Source organism: Geotrypetes seraphini, chromosome 7 (genome assembly GCF_902459505.1).
Source record: "Geotrypetes seraphini chromosome 7, aGeoSer1.1, whole genome shotgun sequence".
NCBI lineage: Eukaryota > Metazoa > Chordata > Amphibia > Gymnophiona > Dermophiidae > Geotrypetes > Geotrypetes seraphini.
Genome location: NC_047090.1, coordinates 78,585,744 through 78,604,959, shown reverse-complemented (window position 1 = coordinate 78,604,959; position 19,216 = coordinate 78,585,744). Strand labels below are relative to the sequence as shown.

Here is a 19,216-nt window from a genome sequence, read left to right as displayed (position 1 = left end):
TAAAAGGAGACAGGTTTAAAACAAATGCCAGAAAGTTCTTTTTCACCCAGAGGGTGGTGGACACATGGAACGCGCTCCCGGAGGCTGTGATAGGCCGGAGCACGTTACAAGGCTTCAAAGAAGGTTTGGATAGGTTCCTAGAGGATAAAGGAATTGAAGGGTACAGATAAGAGTAGCGGTAGGTTATAGGGATAGTCTGGGACCATTGCTCAGGCAATGGGCCTGATGGGCCGCCGCGGGAGCGGACCGCTGGGCGAGATGGACCTCTGGTCTGCCTCAGCGGAGGCAACTTCTTATGTTCTTATGTTCTTATGTTGCGCTTTCTTATGACAAGGTTTTATTTGGAATGGTTATGAGAAAAAAGAGTCAAATATCATCACACAACAATAAACTTTTATTAATTATGACAGGGGTTGCCATTCAACATATTACCAATAACTGGAAAAATTACAAAAATCTTAATTACACATTCTGGTGGAATTCGTTATGTCATATTTTTAAGATGGAAAGAGCATTAGCTTTGCAAAAAGGGAATTATAATAACTTCGTAAAGATTTGGGGGCCATTGGAAAAGTATTGTAATGAATAGGCATCATTTTTCTTCCTTTTTTAGATTTATTATATGCACACTAAGGGGGGAGGGAGGATTTAGGGAGGAAATTTTATAATTATGTTTATAATAATAGTATAATATATTTTATATAGAATAACTAATGAAGGGTGGGTAGGGTTTATATTATTAATGGCCTATTAAATTTTATGTGTTAGATTTTAAGCGCTATATTGGAATCAATTTATGATATATTTATGTGCACTTGTTGTTTGATTTTAAAATGAATAAAGAATTGAAAAAAAAAAAGAAAAGAAAATTATCTGCTAAGCTGTTTTCACCACATTCTCTGGCAATGAATTCCAGACTTTAATTAAACATTGAGTGAAGAAATATTTTCTCTGGATTGTTTTAAATCTACTACTTAACTTCAATGCATGCCCCCAAGTCATAGTATTTTAGGAAAAAAGTAAACAAGTGATACACATCTACCCATTCCACTCCATTTAATATTTTATAAACCTCTATCATATCTCCCGAGCCATTTCTTCTCCAGGCTGAAGTGCCCTAGCTGCTTTAGCCTTTCCTCATAGGGAAGTCGTCCCCTCCCTTTTATCATTTCATCACTCTTCTCTGTATCTTTTCTAATTCCACTATATCTTTTTTGAAATGCAGCAACCAAAATTGCACATAGTATTTGAGGAGCGGCCGCACAGCAGAGCGATATAAAGGAATAACATTTTCATCTTTGTTTTTCATTCCTTTCCTGATAATTCCTAACATTCTATTTGCTTTCTTAGTTGCCACCACACACTGAGCTAAGGGTTTCAATGTTATCTTTAAAATGACATATAGATCCTTTTCCTGGGCAGTGACTCCTAATGTGGAACCTTGCATCACGTAGCTATAGTTTGGGTTCCTCTTTCCCCAAAGCAGTTGCTCACATTAAAAGTCATCTGCTATTTTGATGCCCAATTTCCCAGTCTCACAAGATCCTCTTGCAATTTTTCACAATCCTCTTGCGATTTAACAAATTTGAACAACTCTGTGTCATTAACAAATTTAATTATGTCACTAGTTATTCAATCTCTAGATCATTGATAAATATGTTAAAAAGCAACAGTCCCAGCATAAAACCCTGGGGAACCCCACTAATTATCTATATCAGTGTTTTTCAACCTTTTTACACCCGTGGACCGGTAGAAATAAACTACTGGGACTAAAATTTAAAAACCCCATTTCCGCCCCATCTCCGCAAGCTCAGTCACCTCAGTAACTATAGAAAAATAGACAAATATAGTGCAAAATATAGAGAGCAGATATAAATTCTCAAAACTGACACATTTTGATCACTAAATTGAAAATAAAATCATTTTTCTTACTTTTGCTGTCTGGTGATTTCATGAGCCTCTGGTTGCGTTTCCTTCTGTCTGTGTAGCCTTTCTTTTATTTATTTCTTTCTGCACTCAGGACCAAGAAATGTCCCTTTCTATCCCCTCCCTCTTTCCTATCCCTTAGTGCCCCTGGTGCCTCCTTCCCAAGTCTTTAGTGCCTCCAGGGCCTCCTTCCAATGTCCTTAGTGCCCCTTCCTGTCTTTAGTGCCCCCAGTGCTTCCTTCCCAAGTCCTTAGTGCCCCTTCCTATGTCTTTAGTGCCCCCAGTGCCTCCTTCCCATGTCTTTAGTGCCCCCAGTACCTCCTTCCCATGTCCTTAGTGCCCCCAGTGCTTCCTTCCCATGTCTTTAGTGCCCCCAGTGCTTCCTTCCCATGTCTTTAGTGCCCCCAGTGCCTCCTTCCCATGTCTTTAGTGCCCCCGGAGGATTGGAAGATAGCTTATGTTACGCCCATCTTTAAAAAGGGATCGAGAGGGGACCCGGGTAACTACAGACCGGTGAGTCTGACCTCGGTTCTGGGGAAAATGGCGGAAGCGCTGATAAAAGACAACATCGATGAGCATTTTGAAAGAAATAAACTTCTAATCACAAGCCAACATGGATTCTGCAAGGGGAGATCGTGCTTAACGAACTTACTACACTTCTTCGAAGGAATTAACAAACGGATGGACAAAGGGGACCCCATAGACATCGTATATTTAGATTTCCAAAAAGCCTTTGATAAGGTACCCCATGAACGCTTACTTCGGAAACTGAAGAACCATGGGGTGGAAGGAGACGTACACAGATGGATCAGAAATTGGTTGGCGGGAAGGAAGCAGAGGGTAGGAGTAAAAGGCCAATACTTGGATTGGAGGAGGGTCACGAGTGGTGTTCCGCAGGGGTCAGTGCTCAGACCGCTGCTATTCAATATATTTATAAATGATATAGAAACAGGGACATAGTGCGAAATAATAAAATTTGCAGATGATACCAAACTATTTAGTGCTGCTCGGACTAAAGAGGACTGCGAGGAATTACAAAGGGACCTGAATAAGCTGGGGGAATGGGTGACAAGATGGCAGATGAAGTTCAATGTAGAGAAATGTAAAGTATTACATGTGGGAAGCAGAAACCCGAGGTACAGCTATACGATGGGAGGGATGTTATTGACTGAGAGTACCCAAGAAAGGGACTTGGGGTAATAGTGGACAAGACAATGAAGCCATCGGCACACTGCGCAGCGGCCGCTAAGAAAGCGAATAGGATGCTAGGAATAATCAAGAAGGGTATTACAACCAGAACGAAAGAAGTTATCCTGCCGTTGTATCGGGTGATGGTGCACCCGCATCTGGAGTACTGCGTTCAATATTGGTCACCATACCTTAAGAAGGATATGGCGATACTCGAGAGGGTTCAAAGGAGAGCGACGCGATTGGTAAAAGGTATGGAAAACCTTTCGTACACGGAGAGACTGGAGAAACTGGGGCTCTTTTCCCTGGAAAAGAGGAGGATTAGAGGGGATATGATAGAGACTTACAAGATCATGAAGGGCATAGAGAAAGTGGAGAGGGACAGATTCTTCAAACTTTCAAAAACGAGAGGGCATTCGGAAAAGCTGAAAGGGGACAGATTCAAAACTAATGCTAGGAAGTTTTTCTTTACCCAGCAGGTGGTGGACACCTAGAATGAGCTTCCAAAGGGTGTGATAGGACAGAGTACAGTAATAGGGTTCAAAAAGGGGTTGGACAATTTTCTCAAGGAAAAGGGGATAGAGGGGTATAGATAGAGGACTACTACACAGGTCCTAGACCTGTTGGGCCGCCGAGCGAGCGGACTGCTGGGCACAATGGACCTCTGGTCTGACCTGGCACAGCCATTTCTTATGTTCTTAGTGCCCCTTCCTGTCTTTAGTGCCCCCAGTGCCTCCTTCCCATGTCTTTAGTGCCCCCAGGGCCTCCTTCCCATGTCTTCAGTGCCCCCAGTGCCTCCTTCCCATGTCCTTAATGCCCCCAGTGCCTCATTCCCATGTCTTTAGTGCCCCCAGTGCCTCCTTCCCATGTCCTTAGTGCCCCTTCCTATGGCTTTAGTGCCCCCAGTGCCTCCTCCTTCTAATGTCTTTAGTGCCCCTTCCTGTCTTTAATGCCCCCGTGCCTCTTTCCCATGTCTTTAGTGCCCCAGTGCCTCCTTTCCATGTCTTTAGTGCCCCCAGTGCCTCCTTCGCATGTCTTTAGTGCCCCCAGTGCCTCCTTCGCATGTCCTTAGTGTCCCCAGTGCCTCCTTCCCATGTCCTTAGTGCCCCCGTGCCTCCTTTCCATGTCCTTATTGCCCCTTCCTGTCTTTAGTGCCCCCAATGCCTCCTTCCCATGTCTTTAGTGCCCCTAGTGCCTCCTTCCCATGTCCTTAGTGCCCCAGTGCCTCCTTCCCATGTCCTTAGTGCCCCTTCCTGTCTTTAGTCCCCCAGTGCATCCTTCTCAAGTCTTTAGTGCCCCCAGTGTCTCCTTCCTATGTCCCTCTCACTGCCTTCCACACTTTGTCCCACCCCCACCCCAAAGCCAGCCTGCCTGACTGTCTACCTCTCTCCCTCCCTCCCTGGCCAAAGCCAGAATACTTGCCTGCCTACCTCCTTCCCTCCCTGCTGCGCAAAAAAAGAAAAAAGCCTCCCTCATTCCTTTCCCCGGGTCGGCTGCTATCTTACTGCCCTGCTGCTGCTACTGCTAAAGCCAACACGGTCTTCTTTCCAATGTCAATTCTGACGTCGAAGAAGACATTCTGGGCCAACGGGACAGGAGGTCTGAAAATGGGACCTATGGTCACCTTAATCTTGCCAGCCCTGTGCAGACCAGCAGAAATTTCCTGCGGACCGGCAGTAGAAGAACAGTGATCTATACCACACTCTGCAAATCGTAATGAGAGGAAAATATTATTTGCTCAGCCACCACTACACCTCTCAGCTTTTACACTATTCAAAAATGACTTTATATATACTTTAGCCCAAGACTGAACACCTCTGGCACACCTTTTCTAGTGGGGGGGGGGGGGGGAAGTTTCAAATCCCCGCACAGTGCCAGAGATTATCTTGTAGGCTGTGCTAGATAGGGAAAACACTTTATAGGCTCAAATCCCCCCCCCATTAATTATGTCTATTCCATCTCAGAGTTATTCAAATGGCTTATATAAATCATGTTTTAAGTTTCAAATTTATTAACGTGCACTACACACTTACTGAGTTATATGAAAACTTCAGTGGGAACTAGCATTTATCTTTTTAATCCTTCCCAAGGCTTCCCAAGGGAAGGGCTTGCGCTGCAGTGGTCTTTAGTCCTTTTAGTTCTCCCTGCCGATGAGGCATGCCACTGTTTCGCTCTGGTGTTGCATCAGGGCAGAAGATCCACAATTTTAAACCTGAAAGAGAAGATATATAATATAATTGAAGACAGCATGTGTTGTACAACGTTAGCGCCAGTCCTTTTTACTTTCATAACAAATGTACTTACTTTGCACCTATGCACTGTACCACGGCTGCAAAATGGCCACGGGTCAGAGCTACACAGTTTAATAACAGCGTCTGATGTAAAAAATGTGATTGATTCTTCATTTCATCTGCAAAACTCCCCATCATGACTTTGACAAAAATACTAAATGGTGTTGATTAAATAATGATGATTTAAATTGTATTCAAATGAAACTTCCTTTGATAACGATGTCTATAAAATGACAATTAACAAACTCACGGTTTACGCTGAATATTATTGATTTGTGATCTTATTACAAAATTACTTTTAAAAGATCTCATAAAAAAATTTTAAGGACAATTTTGGGGGAGGTTTGGAGTTTTATATTGGACAAACCTCAAGATCTTTTCATGTACGTTTTAGAGAACATAGGAGCAGACTAACTTGTAACAAATTAAATGAACCATTAGTCCAACACTGTTCTACATATCAACACTCATTACAACAACTTAAATGTTTCATAGTAGATCATATGCCTCTGAATGATTGTGGAGGAGATAGGAAACATACACTCCTATGTAGAGAACAAGAATGGATTTATCGCCTGCGCACAGAAGAGCCGTATGGTTTAAATCTTAAAATTGAGTGGCACTCACTTTTTTTTTTTTTAAACTTTCCCTCAAAATTTTCCTTAACATTTTTTCTGAAACTTTTTGAAAAAATTTTATGAGATCTTTAAAAGTAATTTTGTAATAAGATCACAAGTCAATAATATTCAAAGTAAACAGTGAGTTTTTTAAAAGCAATTTTATAGACATCATAGTTAAAGGAAGTTTCATTCGAACATAATTTAAATCAGCACCATTTAGTATTTTTGTCACAGTCATGATGGGAGTTTTGCAGATGAAATGTAGAATCAATCACATCATTTATGACATTAGACGCTGTTCTTAAACTGTGTGGCTCTGACCCGTAGCCATTTTGCAGCCACAGTATGAGCACAAAACATAGGTGCCCAATACATTTGTTATGAAGGTAAAAAGGACTGGCACTAACATTGTACAACACACTGCCTTCAATTACATATCGTCTCTTTCAGGATAATTGTGGATCTTCTGCCCTGACACAGCACCAGAGTGAAACTGTGGCATGCCTCGTTGGCAGGGAGAACTAAAAGGACTAAAGACCACTGCAGCGTAAGCCTGGCAACGCATCGATTAAAAATATTAGTGCTATTTCCCGTTGAAGTTTCATATAACCCAGTGTGTAGTGCACGTTAAAAAATTTGAAACTTAAAACATGATTTATATAAGCCATCTGAATAAATCTGAATGAGCTGAAAAGTGGGATAGACATAATTAACTGGGGTTTTTTTCTTTGAGCCTATGAAGTGTTTTCCCTATCTAGCACTGCCTGCAAGAGCTTCTGGCGACATGCTGGGGATCTGAGGCTTTCCCCTCCCCACCTAGAAAAAGGTGTGCTGGAGGTGTCCAGTCTTCAGCTAAAGTATACATAAAGTCATTTTTGAATAGTGTAAAAGCTGAGAGGTGTAGTGGTGGATGACCCCCACTAATTACCCTTTCTCTAATGAGAATATTGACCATTTAACTCTACTCTGTTTGCTTTCAACCAGTTTTTAATCCATAATAGGATGTTACCTCCTATTTCATTATTTTCTAATTTCCTCAGAAGTATTTCATGAAGTACTTTGTCAACTGCCTTTTACACAATTATCAACTGGCTCACCTTTACCCACATGTTCATTCACCTGTTTAAAGAAAAAGTAGATTGGTGAGGCAAGATTTCCCTTGACTAAATCTATGTTGGCTCTGTTTCATTAATCCATACTAATGTATTTGTTCTGTCATTTTGTTCTTAATAATGGTCTCTACCATTTTGCCCAGACTCACTGGTCTATAATTTCACGCATCACCTCTGGAACCTTTTAAAAATTTGTCATTACGTTAGCCACCCTCCAGTCTTCCAGTACCATGCTGGATTTTAGATAATTTACAAATCACTAGCATTGCCACTTAAGGCGGTTGATTCTGATTTAATAAAATATAAGTGCATCTTCCAATCTGCTGATGTGGATTTTCACCTCTTCCAGGCATTCCTTTTGTTCTTTTATGGAGGATGCCAGTTCATCTTTTTATTAGAAATTTTCACTTGGAAATGATGCTTTTACTTAGCTTGTCCAAGAAGCAATTCAATTGTAATGAAACTGGGCTCTCTTCTATGACTTCCCTTTCATTGATAACATCTTCACTGTCAGAAAATGGTGTTTCCATCATTGGAGCCATGGCCTGCATATTGTTCTGATGAACCTCCTTCGCTGCCTTTTTCTTTTAACTTTATTCTCCCACAGTTTTGTTATCAAATTTCTGATAGCTGGTTTGATCATTGTGATAAGTACTTAAGACACAATTCACTTTTATTTAATACTAATCTTTAAGCCCGTTACATTAACTGGTGCTAGAATAGATGTGTCTGTCTGTCTGTGTTTCTTTATCTCTCTCTCCTTGGTCGCTGTCTGTGTCCTTCTGTCTTCCCCCTACCCGAGCAAAGCTGTCTGCCCTCAGCACACACCTTCCCCCCAAAGCAGCCCCCTTTCCCTCCCCCTAACTGTCTCTCCATGGCCCCTTGTCTTCCCCCCCCCAGAGCAAAGCTGTTTGCCCCAAGCACACCCCTCCACCCAAAGCAGCCCCCTTTCCCTCTCCCTGTCTCTCCATGGCCCCTTCTGTCTTCCCCCCAGAGCAAATCTGTCTGTCCCCAGCACACCTCCCCCCCAAAGCAGCCCCCTTTCCCTCTTCCTATCTCTCCATGACCCCTTCTGTCTCCCCCAGCACACCCCTTCCCCCAAAGCAGCCCCCTTTCCCTTTTCCTCTCCCCCTGGTCCCCGGTATTGATCCCCTTCTTACCCTCCCTCCATCCCAGCGTCTTCTGGCCTGCTCTTCTTCAGAGCAGCCTGCGATCGTGGTGGCCGGCTTTAGCGAACCTCGCAGGCCGCTCTCCAACTCTGTAGCACGTTCCCTCTGATGCAATCCCGTGCGTGAGAGGGAACATGCTACTGAGGTTGGAGAGCGACCTGCGAGGTTCTTTAAAGCCGGCCACGATCGCAGGCTGCTCTGAAGAGGAGGATTAGCGGCGGCAGCAGCGAGTGAGGGCGGGAGGTGTGTTCCCTGCCAAGGACACGGGCAGGGAAAGAGCTTGCCTGCGCTTCCAAATGGTGAGTGAGGGTGGGAGGAAGGGAGTGGCCAGAATGTTCCCTGCCGCCGGGTTCTAAAATGGAACACGGCTACGGATCACACACCACAGCGGCAGGGAACACGAAACCCTAAGTGCGCATGTGCGCTTAGGGTTTTATTATATAGGATACTATAAATCATTACAACTAAGCTGTTTATAATTATAAAATCAATGGGGGAGAATAGAGAAAAGGTAAAGTAAAAAAGGGGGCCTAGGTTACAAATTACTAAACAAACAACATATGGGTAGGGCATTAAAAAGCAAATTGTCTTTAAAAATCTAATCCACTGGAAGAGAGGAGGTGCTGATAGTACATGTAGATTGTGATGTTATCAATTGCTGTTATAGGGGTTATCATATAATGTCAGCCTCACCGTTGTTTAATTTGGCAAAACAGCTTGATTAAAGAGACAACCTGAGTTTCTCGGTTTGGTGGAGGGGGGGATCTGAGGCTTTTTCCTCCTCTTAATAATTTTCACAGAAGAAGCGTTGCTGATGTGCGAATTGTGGGTTTTTCTGCCTTGTTCTGGAACTCTATGCCTGTGGAATGTTTAGTACTTCTCTTTGTGGACTATGCTGATCTTTCATGAGTAGTTGTGCTGTGCTGTAAACCAGGTCGAAAGTGTAGTGAGATTATATTGTTTGGTTTTTCGAGGGGCTTGTGTTGTGTTTGCAATAACTGGTTGTGCCATTAAAACCCAATCATTTCCAGCACTAGGGTCCTTAGGAGATGCGACCCTGAAAGTGGCGCCTGTCAATGATTGACACGCGGAAGGCGCCCATTTTGTAATCAAAATTATGGAATTTCTCCACCACATCAAAAGCCCTCCCTCTTTCTCATTCTCCTTGATAATCTTAGTATCTAAGGTTGTTAACAATTAACAATAGAAACATTATCTGTGTTAGGCAAGAGACAAGATATCCCTAAAATATCTGTGCAAGTTCTCTTGCAATAACACATATATAAAGGGAAAATCCAAAAAGCAATCAGGGAAGGAAAACTCTCTAAGGGAGACACTCTCCTTGGTCTCATATGAGAAGACTTAGATGGGGGTAGGATTGATCAGCCCCTTGAACTCATAGGAGAGCTCAGGTTCAAGATACAGCCCTTAATTGGACTAAAAAAAGGGTCCTCACTCGATCATTAGCATGTTGTTTGTCCATCAGTTCCTGAAATCAACTGAGGTAGGTTCGAGGGAATTCCCTCATTCTTAATTTTATGTTTCATCATCTATCCAAAAAGAGATTGTGCTATGATATAATTCAGATAGTCGTCTGCGTATTCCATGAATTCTACTTTTAGTTCCACTGTACCAGTGCTCCAGAACGATTTTTTCTTTTAGACACATGCCACATCAGATGCATTCTTAATTGCTGGTGCAGGTCCTGAACGATATCAACAGAAAGTCCCTCAATCAACCATTAATCAACAGAAATTCCCTCAATGGGCATATTCAAGCCTTGATATTCCTCTAGGCAGATACAATAGCTCTCTCTCCTCCATTAGCATTTTCTAATGCCTGAATATTCACAACTCAGCAAGGCCTTTTACTTTATTTTCTCTTCTGGCTCTCAAAGAAGTTAGCTTGTCAATTACTTCTAAAGATTTCATTTGTTTGCCTCTTATCTGAGAGCAGTGCTTAGTTCTCCCATGTACTGTTTCAGGAGAAGCAGAAGAGTGGTTTAGGCTCCAGTTGAACCCGTCCATCCACCTCTGACAAAGACTCACCTTGAAGTTGTTCTCCTTTGGTTTTCTTCTCATGATGATGTTGAATGTCTCATAGACATCCTCTGCTCCATTCTGTATTGTATTGCTCATGTCCTGCTGGTATTGATTCGGATCCAGGAATACACGAAATGTTCGTGAATCTCCTTTAAGCATCGGTTTGGGCTCTGGTCCTTTAAATATGGAAAAACAAACACCAAAAAAAGACATAAATTCACATAAAAACACCATACCTGACTTATAAGGCTCTTTCTTGCACTGTCCTATATGCCCCATTGAACAGTAGTAGAGATATCACACTGCAAATCATTCCCATCTCATCCCACCCCAACTAAAGCTTCATTATAACAGCAAGATATTCTAATATATGTCTTCTGCAGCACGAAGTCACTCATATGAATCTAAACAGTAAAATACAAGATGTGTTCCATTCCTGAAAAGCTTTTCAGTGGAGAAATGTCTGTAAACCTCCATAGCGATATCTTGTAAACAATCTTTCTTTTACCTTCCCATCACACACATCTGGTTCAAACATCTCTCTTTCAGTCTGAGAAAAAATTTATGCTCTATATTCTTTTCTAGATTCTAAAGCTCTGAAGACATTGATACATGTACTAGTAATTTATAGGTTAGATTAATATAACTCTTATTTGGCAGGTTATTATCCAGACAAACCTCAAGTGCATTCAGCTAATACTGAAGTGAAATTAATTTATAATAGCATAGAAAAGGGACCTATTACTTTTCTTTTGAAAAAGCAGAATCAGTTATCTATCATTCAAAGAACCAGATTTAAAATTTTAATACTGGTTCATTAAACCTATTACTTCGGTTGTCTGCTTTATGTGAATACTATGTTGATTCCATATCAACCTTTGTGGTCTTTGAATTCTTCCCAAGTGATTGCACACTTTATACAAAGCTTCAATTAGATTTTACTCAGCAAGCCTGCTTTCCTGTACAGGTGCCCAGCTCTTTAAAATTTGTTGCCCATAACACTACACATGGAAAGTTCTTAATGTAAATTTAAGGCTGGGGTCAAAGCTTGGATTTTTGAGCAGTCCTTCCTTGAATATTGTAAGACCTTAGATTCCCGGACCTTGCAGCTTACTCTTACCTTTCCCCTTACATCTAATCTTTCATCCTATTGTTTTCTAGAATGAAATTATTTTTGTTAAGCTATTTCAATCCTCTAACTGCATGTTGCATAGTCCACTCATGCCACCATGAGCTGAGGTAATGGCTCAGCCGCTGTCAAGACCAGAGTTGAAAGCTGTGAATGGCAAGTGCATGCTATGAAAGAAGCAGCCAATGCCACCTTAACTCCTAGGGCCAGGGCCTCAACCTACCTCCTATCCACTCTGTGGTCCTATGTATCCTTCAGCACGATTCCTCCCTCATTGGGTAAGGATGTGAGTTTAGTCACCTATGCCACCAGGGAGTCTACCTTTGGAATAGCAAACATTTGCTGGGACTCTTGATCCAGAGGATAAAGCCTAGTCATGGCCTTTGCCCCTTTGAGATTGACTTTCAGGACCTCCCAGGAGTTTCATGTCTGGGTGCCACAGAAAAGACGTGGGCTGAGATCTGACCAAGCTCAAAAGAGAACACCGAGATGATTGGGACTGAGGCGGATCAATATTGAGTTCACAAAGAGATAATGATGTCTGGTAGAGCTAAAGTTTTGAACAGCCGAATATGGAAGGATCCTCTCCTAGGTCTGCAGTCAGGACTCTGTTAATCCTGATCCTCAACAAAGGAGGCTGAATCTCCCATCAGGGAAGCCTCACTTTGAGACAGTAAGGGGATCAAGATGGAACTTTCTTCCCCTGAATCCCTGTCCAATTGACAAGAGTCATGGAGGAACTCCACATCCATTGAAGAAGTGCTCTGAGGATTCTTAGAAGCATGCACCGAGGGTCACTCTTCAGCAGACCTAAATTGCGTATTTTGGCTGTGCACATATGCCTGCCAGAGCAGATTAATGAACTCTGGGGTAAAGGCCTTAGTAGGCATCTCTCCTTCCTCTTTAGAAATGAGGAGACACCTCTTCTTTAGCTGTGGAGTCTCTGCACCAATTTGGCGTGCCGTGCCACTGTTCCAGGACTCCTGGGGAAAGTTTTTGTCCCCTAAGGATCAAAAGCCATGTGCCATGCTCCAGGGACCGCATGGGAGTTAAACTTGAAGTTCTTGCCTCTCTGCTTCGCTCGATGTGGCACATGGCACAAGGGCGCTCTTATGCAGCCCATACTTTGTAAACAAGGCATGATATAGAGGTATTGAGTCAGAGGATTCCATCCCTGGAACTTTGGAAGCAAAATGAGGAGTTTTGGAGAAGTTTGAGAAATCAGAACAAAATTCGGGAAAATCTAAGATGGCCACTGCTGGTGATTATTAGTGCTAAAAACAGCTTAAAATCACCTCAGGGCTGACCAAAAACCTCATAAAACAGAATTTTAAAGGAGGGGGACCAAGAACCTAGCTGAAAAATAGCTAAAAACAATTTTTGAAGATTCCCTCCCTCCTCCCCCCCTTCTGATTTTTCCCACAGGCTGTCACAGCCTTGCTCACAGACCACGTGCTGGGGAAATGGTGCTGCTGGTGCCTGCTTCAGCTCTTCTCAGGTGCAGCTGTTCTAGGAGAGGCCCTCTGCTTCCTGCCACTCACATCGCTGGAATCCTCGGGCTGCCAATCGGACTTCCACAAACTGACCCTCACCCCCCTGCGCAAGATCTCTCAAGAAAAAGGGGGAAGGAGAAGAAACACAGTCGGCACTGAACACTATTATTGCCTAAACAGCCTGCGCTTCAGTCTCTAAGTTAAAGCGGCCAAAAAACAGCAGGGGAATGGACCCTGGGCTCCACTAATCTTCAGTAGGCTGGCTGAAACAGCAACCCGAAGGATACACCTGCCAGTTGTAGATTTAAAATCTGCTCCTTTCTATTCAGGCAGAGTAAACCTTTATCAAAAGGGATCTCTGATTTCATGAAAAAGACTGTGACTAGAGAGAAAAATTGCAAAACTATCGCAAAATAAAAAAAGAAATACACCAAGCAGATCAGAAGACATGTTTTCTGCTCGCCTGTAGAAAGAGAAACTGAAGGGAACAGCAGACTCCTGGGAGAAAGAGAAATTAGGTCCTTAACAGCTAATTTTCTTTTAGTCCCTCCAGAACAGGACATAAATGGATGGGATTACACTCCTCTGCCAGCAGGTGGAGACTGAGACACTAACTTTTGGCTACAGTACAAGTGGGCTGTGAAGTCCCTCTTACAATCAGTCTTTACAAATAGCCAAGCAGAAATCAACTAGGCTGAACAAGAACCTATAACTCCACACTTACATGGAGAGGACCAAGGAATAGTTCCAAATTGGACCAGGGAACACTGTTGGATACTGATTAGGACAAGAACCTTTGAGAACACCCCACAGTTCACCAGCTAAACCAGCCGAACCATATGCCGCTGCTCTTTAAACTCCCCAAACAACCACCAAATCCCACAGAAAAAACCTGTACTCTTCACGAAAATACCAAACAAAATGACCGTGCAGAGTCTGTGCCGGTCTGGAGGGACTAAAAGAAAGAAAATTAACAGGTAAGGACCTAATGTCTCCTTTAGCGTCCCTCCAGGCCAGCACAGAAACAGATGGGACGTTCCAAAGCAGTACCCATCATGGATGGGACCCCTGAAGGGCCACTACAAGAACGTGCTCACTGAACACCACATCCCAACGTGCCTGAATATCCACACAGCAGTTGAACAAAAGAATGGAGAGAAGACCAAACTGCAGCTTTACAGATATCAACTAGAGGTACAAGAGAAGATTCAGACCAAGCAGCTGCTTAACTCCGAGTGGAAGGAGCCTTGAGATATTCCGGAACAGGTTTCTTTTGGAGGAGGTACACCAAAGGTATGGCATCCTTGATCCATCACAAAAAGGTAGTCATAGAAGCACCATCCCCCTAACAAGGACCCACTAAGACAACAAAAGGACGGTGTGACTTATGGAACTCCTGGGTCCGCTGAACATAACAGCTAGGCTCCTACGTACATCCAACTTGCATAACTGCCTCCGATCCAACGAGCTCTCCTGCTAACACAAGACTGGGAGGACCATGGACTGGTCATCATGAAACGGTGAGACCACCTTTGGAAGAAAGGAGGGGACTGGCCGCAGCAAGACCCACTTCCTAAAGAACTTCAATAAGGTAGGCTGACACGAAAAAGCCCCTGCAGCACCGAAAACGCGTTTCATGGAAGAAATGGCTACCAAGAAAAACTGCCTTAAGACTAAGGTCCTACCATATACAGCTGCTGAGAATCTCAAACGGAGGATGCACGAACACAGAAAGGGCTAGAAAGAGAGCCCAGGCAGGATCCAATGACCGCACTAGTGGATGGATCAGCTTTGCAACTCTCAAAAACCGAATCACATCCAGAGAGGAGGACAAATGCTTACCACACAAAGACCACGAATGAAAGACCAAGTGGCAATCTACACCTGAAGGGAAAATCAGGCAAGGCCTCACTCCAGTCCAACCTGCAGAAAACTCCAGAATGTGAGGAAAAGCAGCCCGAATGGAAACCATGCCATGTGCAGAACACCATTCCTCAAAAATATGCTAACCACGGACATAAACCCAAGCAGAGGAAATTCTCTGAAACTGTCACTGTATCCGAAAATTCCTTTTTCCTTAGGTGAGCCCTTACAAGAGCCAAGCTGTAAGACAAAAAGGACCCAGATCTAATAATGGAATGGGACCAGGAGTCAGAAGATTAGGCGAGAGGGGCGGCGGGAGAGCACGTCGCAAGCAGATGAACCAGAATCGCATACCACTGGCACCTGAACCAGGCTGGAGCCACGAGAATCAAGTAGCCTGCGTGTCGGGCAATTCGAAGAACACTGCCCACCTGAGACCATGGAGAAAAGACATACAGTAGGCCTTCCATTGGCCAAGCCTGTACCACAGCATCCAATCCCTCGGCCTGACAATTCTAGCGCTGACTGAAAAACCTCAGCGCTTTGGTGTCGACACTCGAAACCATGAGATCTATGATCGGGCAACCCCAAGCCTAAACAATCAATTCAAAGGGGAGCCGGACACGCCAACACCCAAAGCCAGGTCCCCTTAAAGGGGGTTGGAACATTTTGTGCACCTGCCAGGTGCATCTACTGCTCGGCGCCCAAATAAAATGCACTTATGCTGCTTTTTTGAAGCGCTCATACTAAATGCGCCAAAAACCCACGTACAACAATGCACTTTGTGCTCCTTTTATTTCACCAGCTGTATCAAGAGAGCACTCTAAACTGTAGTCTGTGCCGAACAGATGGCCAGGCATACACAGTTGAGGCTCCTCTAAATTCAGAAAACCTGGGGAAGTGGGGGGAAATGGGGGGAGGGACTCGACCCTTCCAAGTGTAGCACTCCCAAGGTCGGTACAACCCCCTGAGAGGGTTCCCCAAGCTCTCTCCGGATAGCAAAAGGGACAAGAAAGATTCCCTAAATCAGCTCCAACAGGCCCAAAACAAACCCCAGCACCGACTGCACAATCTTATCACTCCAACTGCTGGAGACTGAGAAAAGACTGATTATAAGAGGGACTGTAGAGCCTACTTGTACTGTAGCCAAAAGTTAGTGTCTCGGTCTTCACCTGCTGGCAGAAGAGCGTAAACCCATCCATTTCTGTGCCGGTCTGGAGGGAAGCTAAAGAAGGTTCTAAAAGCTATGTGACATTTTTCTGCAGTATGCTTGCGAGAATGGACAGAGTATTCTAAGGGTCCATATACCATTCCTATTGTATTGGGGAAAAAGCCTAGATTTCATTTTAATTACAGAATATTTTATATATACATCACAGGATAAAAAAAGAAAATGAAGTTATAGTTGTATGCCTATTTTAACAACTGAAAATTAAGTTGCCACATTTACATTTTGAAAATAATGTGAAAACTAATAACATACATATGATTTATCATGTGTAGTTTGCTCTTAACCTTGCTACATTTTTCTATCAATCAAGATATCTATAAATAAAAATAAAACAAAAATTGTGAAAATGTTTAGACATCTGTGGTGCTACAATTGTGTTATACTTTTTCCTTTTCCTGTGGATTACCTTCTTCAATAACACGGCCCTTATCATCCAACATTCCCTGGATCTCACATCCTCGCACATAAACCAGCCCCACCTGCTCAAGAAAAGGCTGTCTCCGGTCAAACTTTGTGCCATACGGCTGGGTGGGGCGCAATGTAATCAGGAAGCAAACATCATGCTTACGTAGACCTGGATAGAGGAGGCAGAACTCCAAGTTATTCAGCTGTTACAGTAAAAAAAAAAAAAGCCAGGATGGCAAATGCCTGCTATTTATTTTTTTATATTAAAAAATATTTATTACTTGCATTACCCAATATCCTCGAATTACTACAATAATCACTAACCTGCAGTACCTCTGTACCACAGGCTGCTGAATCCTATTAAATGCTGCCTGCAAGCCACTTTATAGGTAACATTAGTCTGACTGCTTGAGTGCATTGGGCTACAAAGCACAGGGGTCGTCACTGGGGCAAAAGATCTGTGACATAGGTCCCTTCCTCCAAAACCATATGCTCATCCAGGACACTTCTCCCCCCCTCCCCCGCCCCCCCCCCCCAAAAAAAAAAAGACTTCCTCTCCCAAGTGAACCCCCTCTCTAACCAGACTAGCTCCCCAAGTGCCCGAGCTCAGGAGAAGTGCCCATCTGAGAGACCTCATAGACCTACCTTACTTGAATCCACACAGTGGTTAGTGGTATGGAGAGAGGAGCGACACCCATTCGATCCTGCCCTAGTGATAGTCTAGAGGTGCTATTGCTAAGGATTTGGTTATGACTTTACACCGTCTTCTTTAACAGTAGAAGGAGGATCTTGTTTTGGACATTTTGCCCCTGAATTTAAGGCAAAAGCTGTTTGTTTTGCCAGGTTTTTGTTGAGGAAGCACTCCAAATGTGATCTCTTATAGCAGGTTATTTCGATGTTATTTCTAGCTGGTTGTGAGAGCTGGTAAAACACGCCTCCATCTTAGTTGGGCTTCCTAGCATCACCCCCCCCCCCCCATGGGCTTTACCATATGAAAATGTTTATAACAAACTCTCAAAGCACAGAACTTTCCAGAGAGGAAAACCAAACATATGTGATGGTTTTAGCATCTGTGCTGTTGTGCAAGCATTCTCAGCTCTCTTTAAAGCTTTAGATTAGTAGCAGTCAACTCTAGGTGAAGTGGGTGAGTTTTGTTAGAACTATGTAACATGCTGTTCTCAAGGAATACCTGTTACAGATAGGAAAGATTACTTTTTCCAAGAAGTAGGTTACATAGGCCTCACTATACTGGGATTCCTAGATGAAGGTTGCCTATGCTGAAAAGAAAATAATGTGCTGAGAAAGTTTAGTTATGGCAGACTAGTCATTAAGACCTGGAAGCCACTGATTTTATATGCCAAAGCAATCATTAGCAAAATTAAGAGCTTCCAGTGGCTCAGAGCTTTCACCAGATGGGACATAACAATATTGAGGCATTTTTTTAAATTTACAAATACATTAGATAAGTAAGGGTACATTTGAACAGATAGTTTCAAAAAGTAAGGAAAATGTCTTACCTGATAATTTTCTTTCCTTTAGTCCTACCAGACCAGACTCATAACCATCTACCTGCGATTTGCCCTAGAATGCTCAATATTTTTCTCTGTCTCCAAGCGGATGGTTGAAGGTTCATACAGCTCCTCTGTGATGCTTTTCAGTTAGTTCCTGACCAAATTCTAACTGGGTAGCAATTGAGAGAGGTGTTTCCTCTTGGAGAATATTAGCTTCTTAATTCTCTACTACTTTGGATGGAGCTCAGTGATGGTATGACAAGGAAGGAACATTTTTAATCTCAATTATACAGAGTTGAACAAAGCAGCTGAAGGCTTGATGGGAAGCTTCAATAGAATTAATTCCAGCATACAATGAACCAAAGGTTTAACTTTTACATAGTGGCAACAAATACCAGTTGCAATGAGGCAAACCCTAAACAAGCTGATTTTAAAACCTGAATTCTGACAGCTGTAAAATGCATTCAAATAGTTCTTGTGTTAAGACAGGAAAGGGGTTTAGGGCCAGTGAGGTATAACAGACAACAAATCTCTTCCATTTAAACTCATAAGAGCTCTTAGTAGAATCCCTTCTAGAAGACAAAAGAGTTTTGAGAAATATTTTCAGGTTTAGAAAGAGAACTAAATGTTACCCTTTTAATATTCGGGCTGTTAGATCCAGTTAGCAGATGACGAGATACAGAGCTCCCTAATTCTGCATGGAAGATCTTATTTTTAGAGGTGGTCACTCCAGCTCAGAGACACTGAGCTTCAGACTCTAGAAGCTGATCTACCTTACACAAAGTTTCACCATAACAGTAGTTCTTCACAAACATCTTAAGTTCCTTCCTAAGATATTGTGGGAGTTACATCTTAATCAGTCAATTGTTCTGCCAATATTTTTCCCAGAACCTCATGACCATCCTAGTAATAGCATGCTGCATATTCTAGACTTCAAGCGACCTTTAGCCTTCTTTAGCCTTCTATCTGAAGCAGACAAAAACTCAGACAGTTCACCCAGCTTTTTGGTTTTTTTTTTATCCAAACAGGATGAGGGCAAAGGAAAAGCTAAGATGACTGCTCCCATCCCACCTTCATGTGCTGCGCAGCACGTAGCACAAGGGTGTCCTTCGGGTGCCCATCAAGTGCAAACCTGGCATGAATTAGGGGTAAAGGAGCCTGAGGACTCCATCTCAGTCAGTTTTGAGGGAAATGAGGTGATTTGAAGGTTCAGGAGAACTTTGGAAAAATAAAAGG

The 19,216-nt window shown here is 43.0% G+C and overlaps 1 protein-coding gene across 2 annotated transcripts in view; it reads right to left on the bottom strand.

Annotated features, from left to right (window-relative positions):
• The window catches only part of AQR (aquarius intron-binding spliceosomal factor), a 266,639-nt gene that overhangs the window by 112,797 nt on the left and 134,626 nt on the right, over positions 1 to 19,216 (bottom strand). For both annotated transcript variants that reach the window (XM_033951821.1, XM_033951822.1), the window contains exons 18-19: positions 16,471 to 16,638; positions 10,355 to 10,524 (exon numbers count right to left, since the gene is read on the bottom strand). In XM_033951821.1, the coding sequence (XP_033807712.1) occupies positions 10,355 to 10,524; positions 16,471 to 16,638 (338 nt within the window). The remainder of the gene's footprint in view (positions 1 to 10,354; positions 10,525 to 16,470; positions 16,639 to 19,216) is intronic.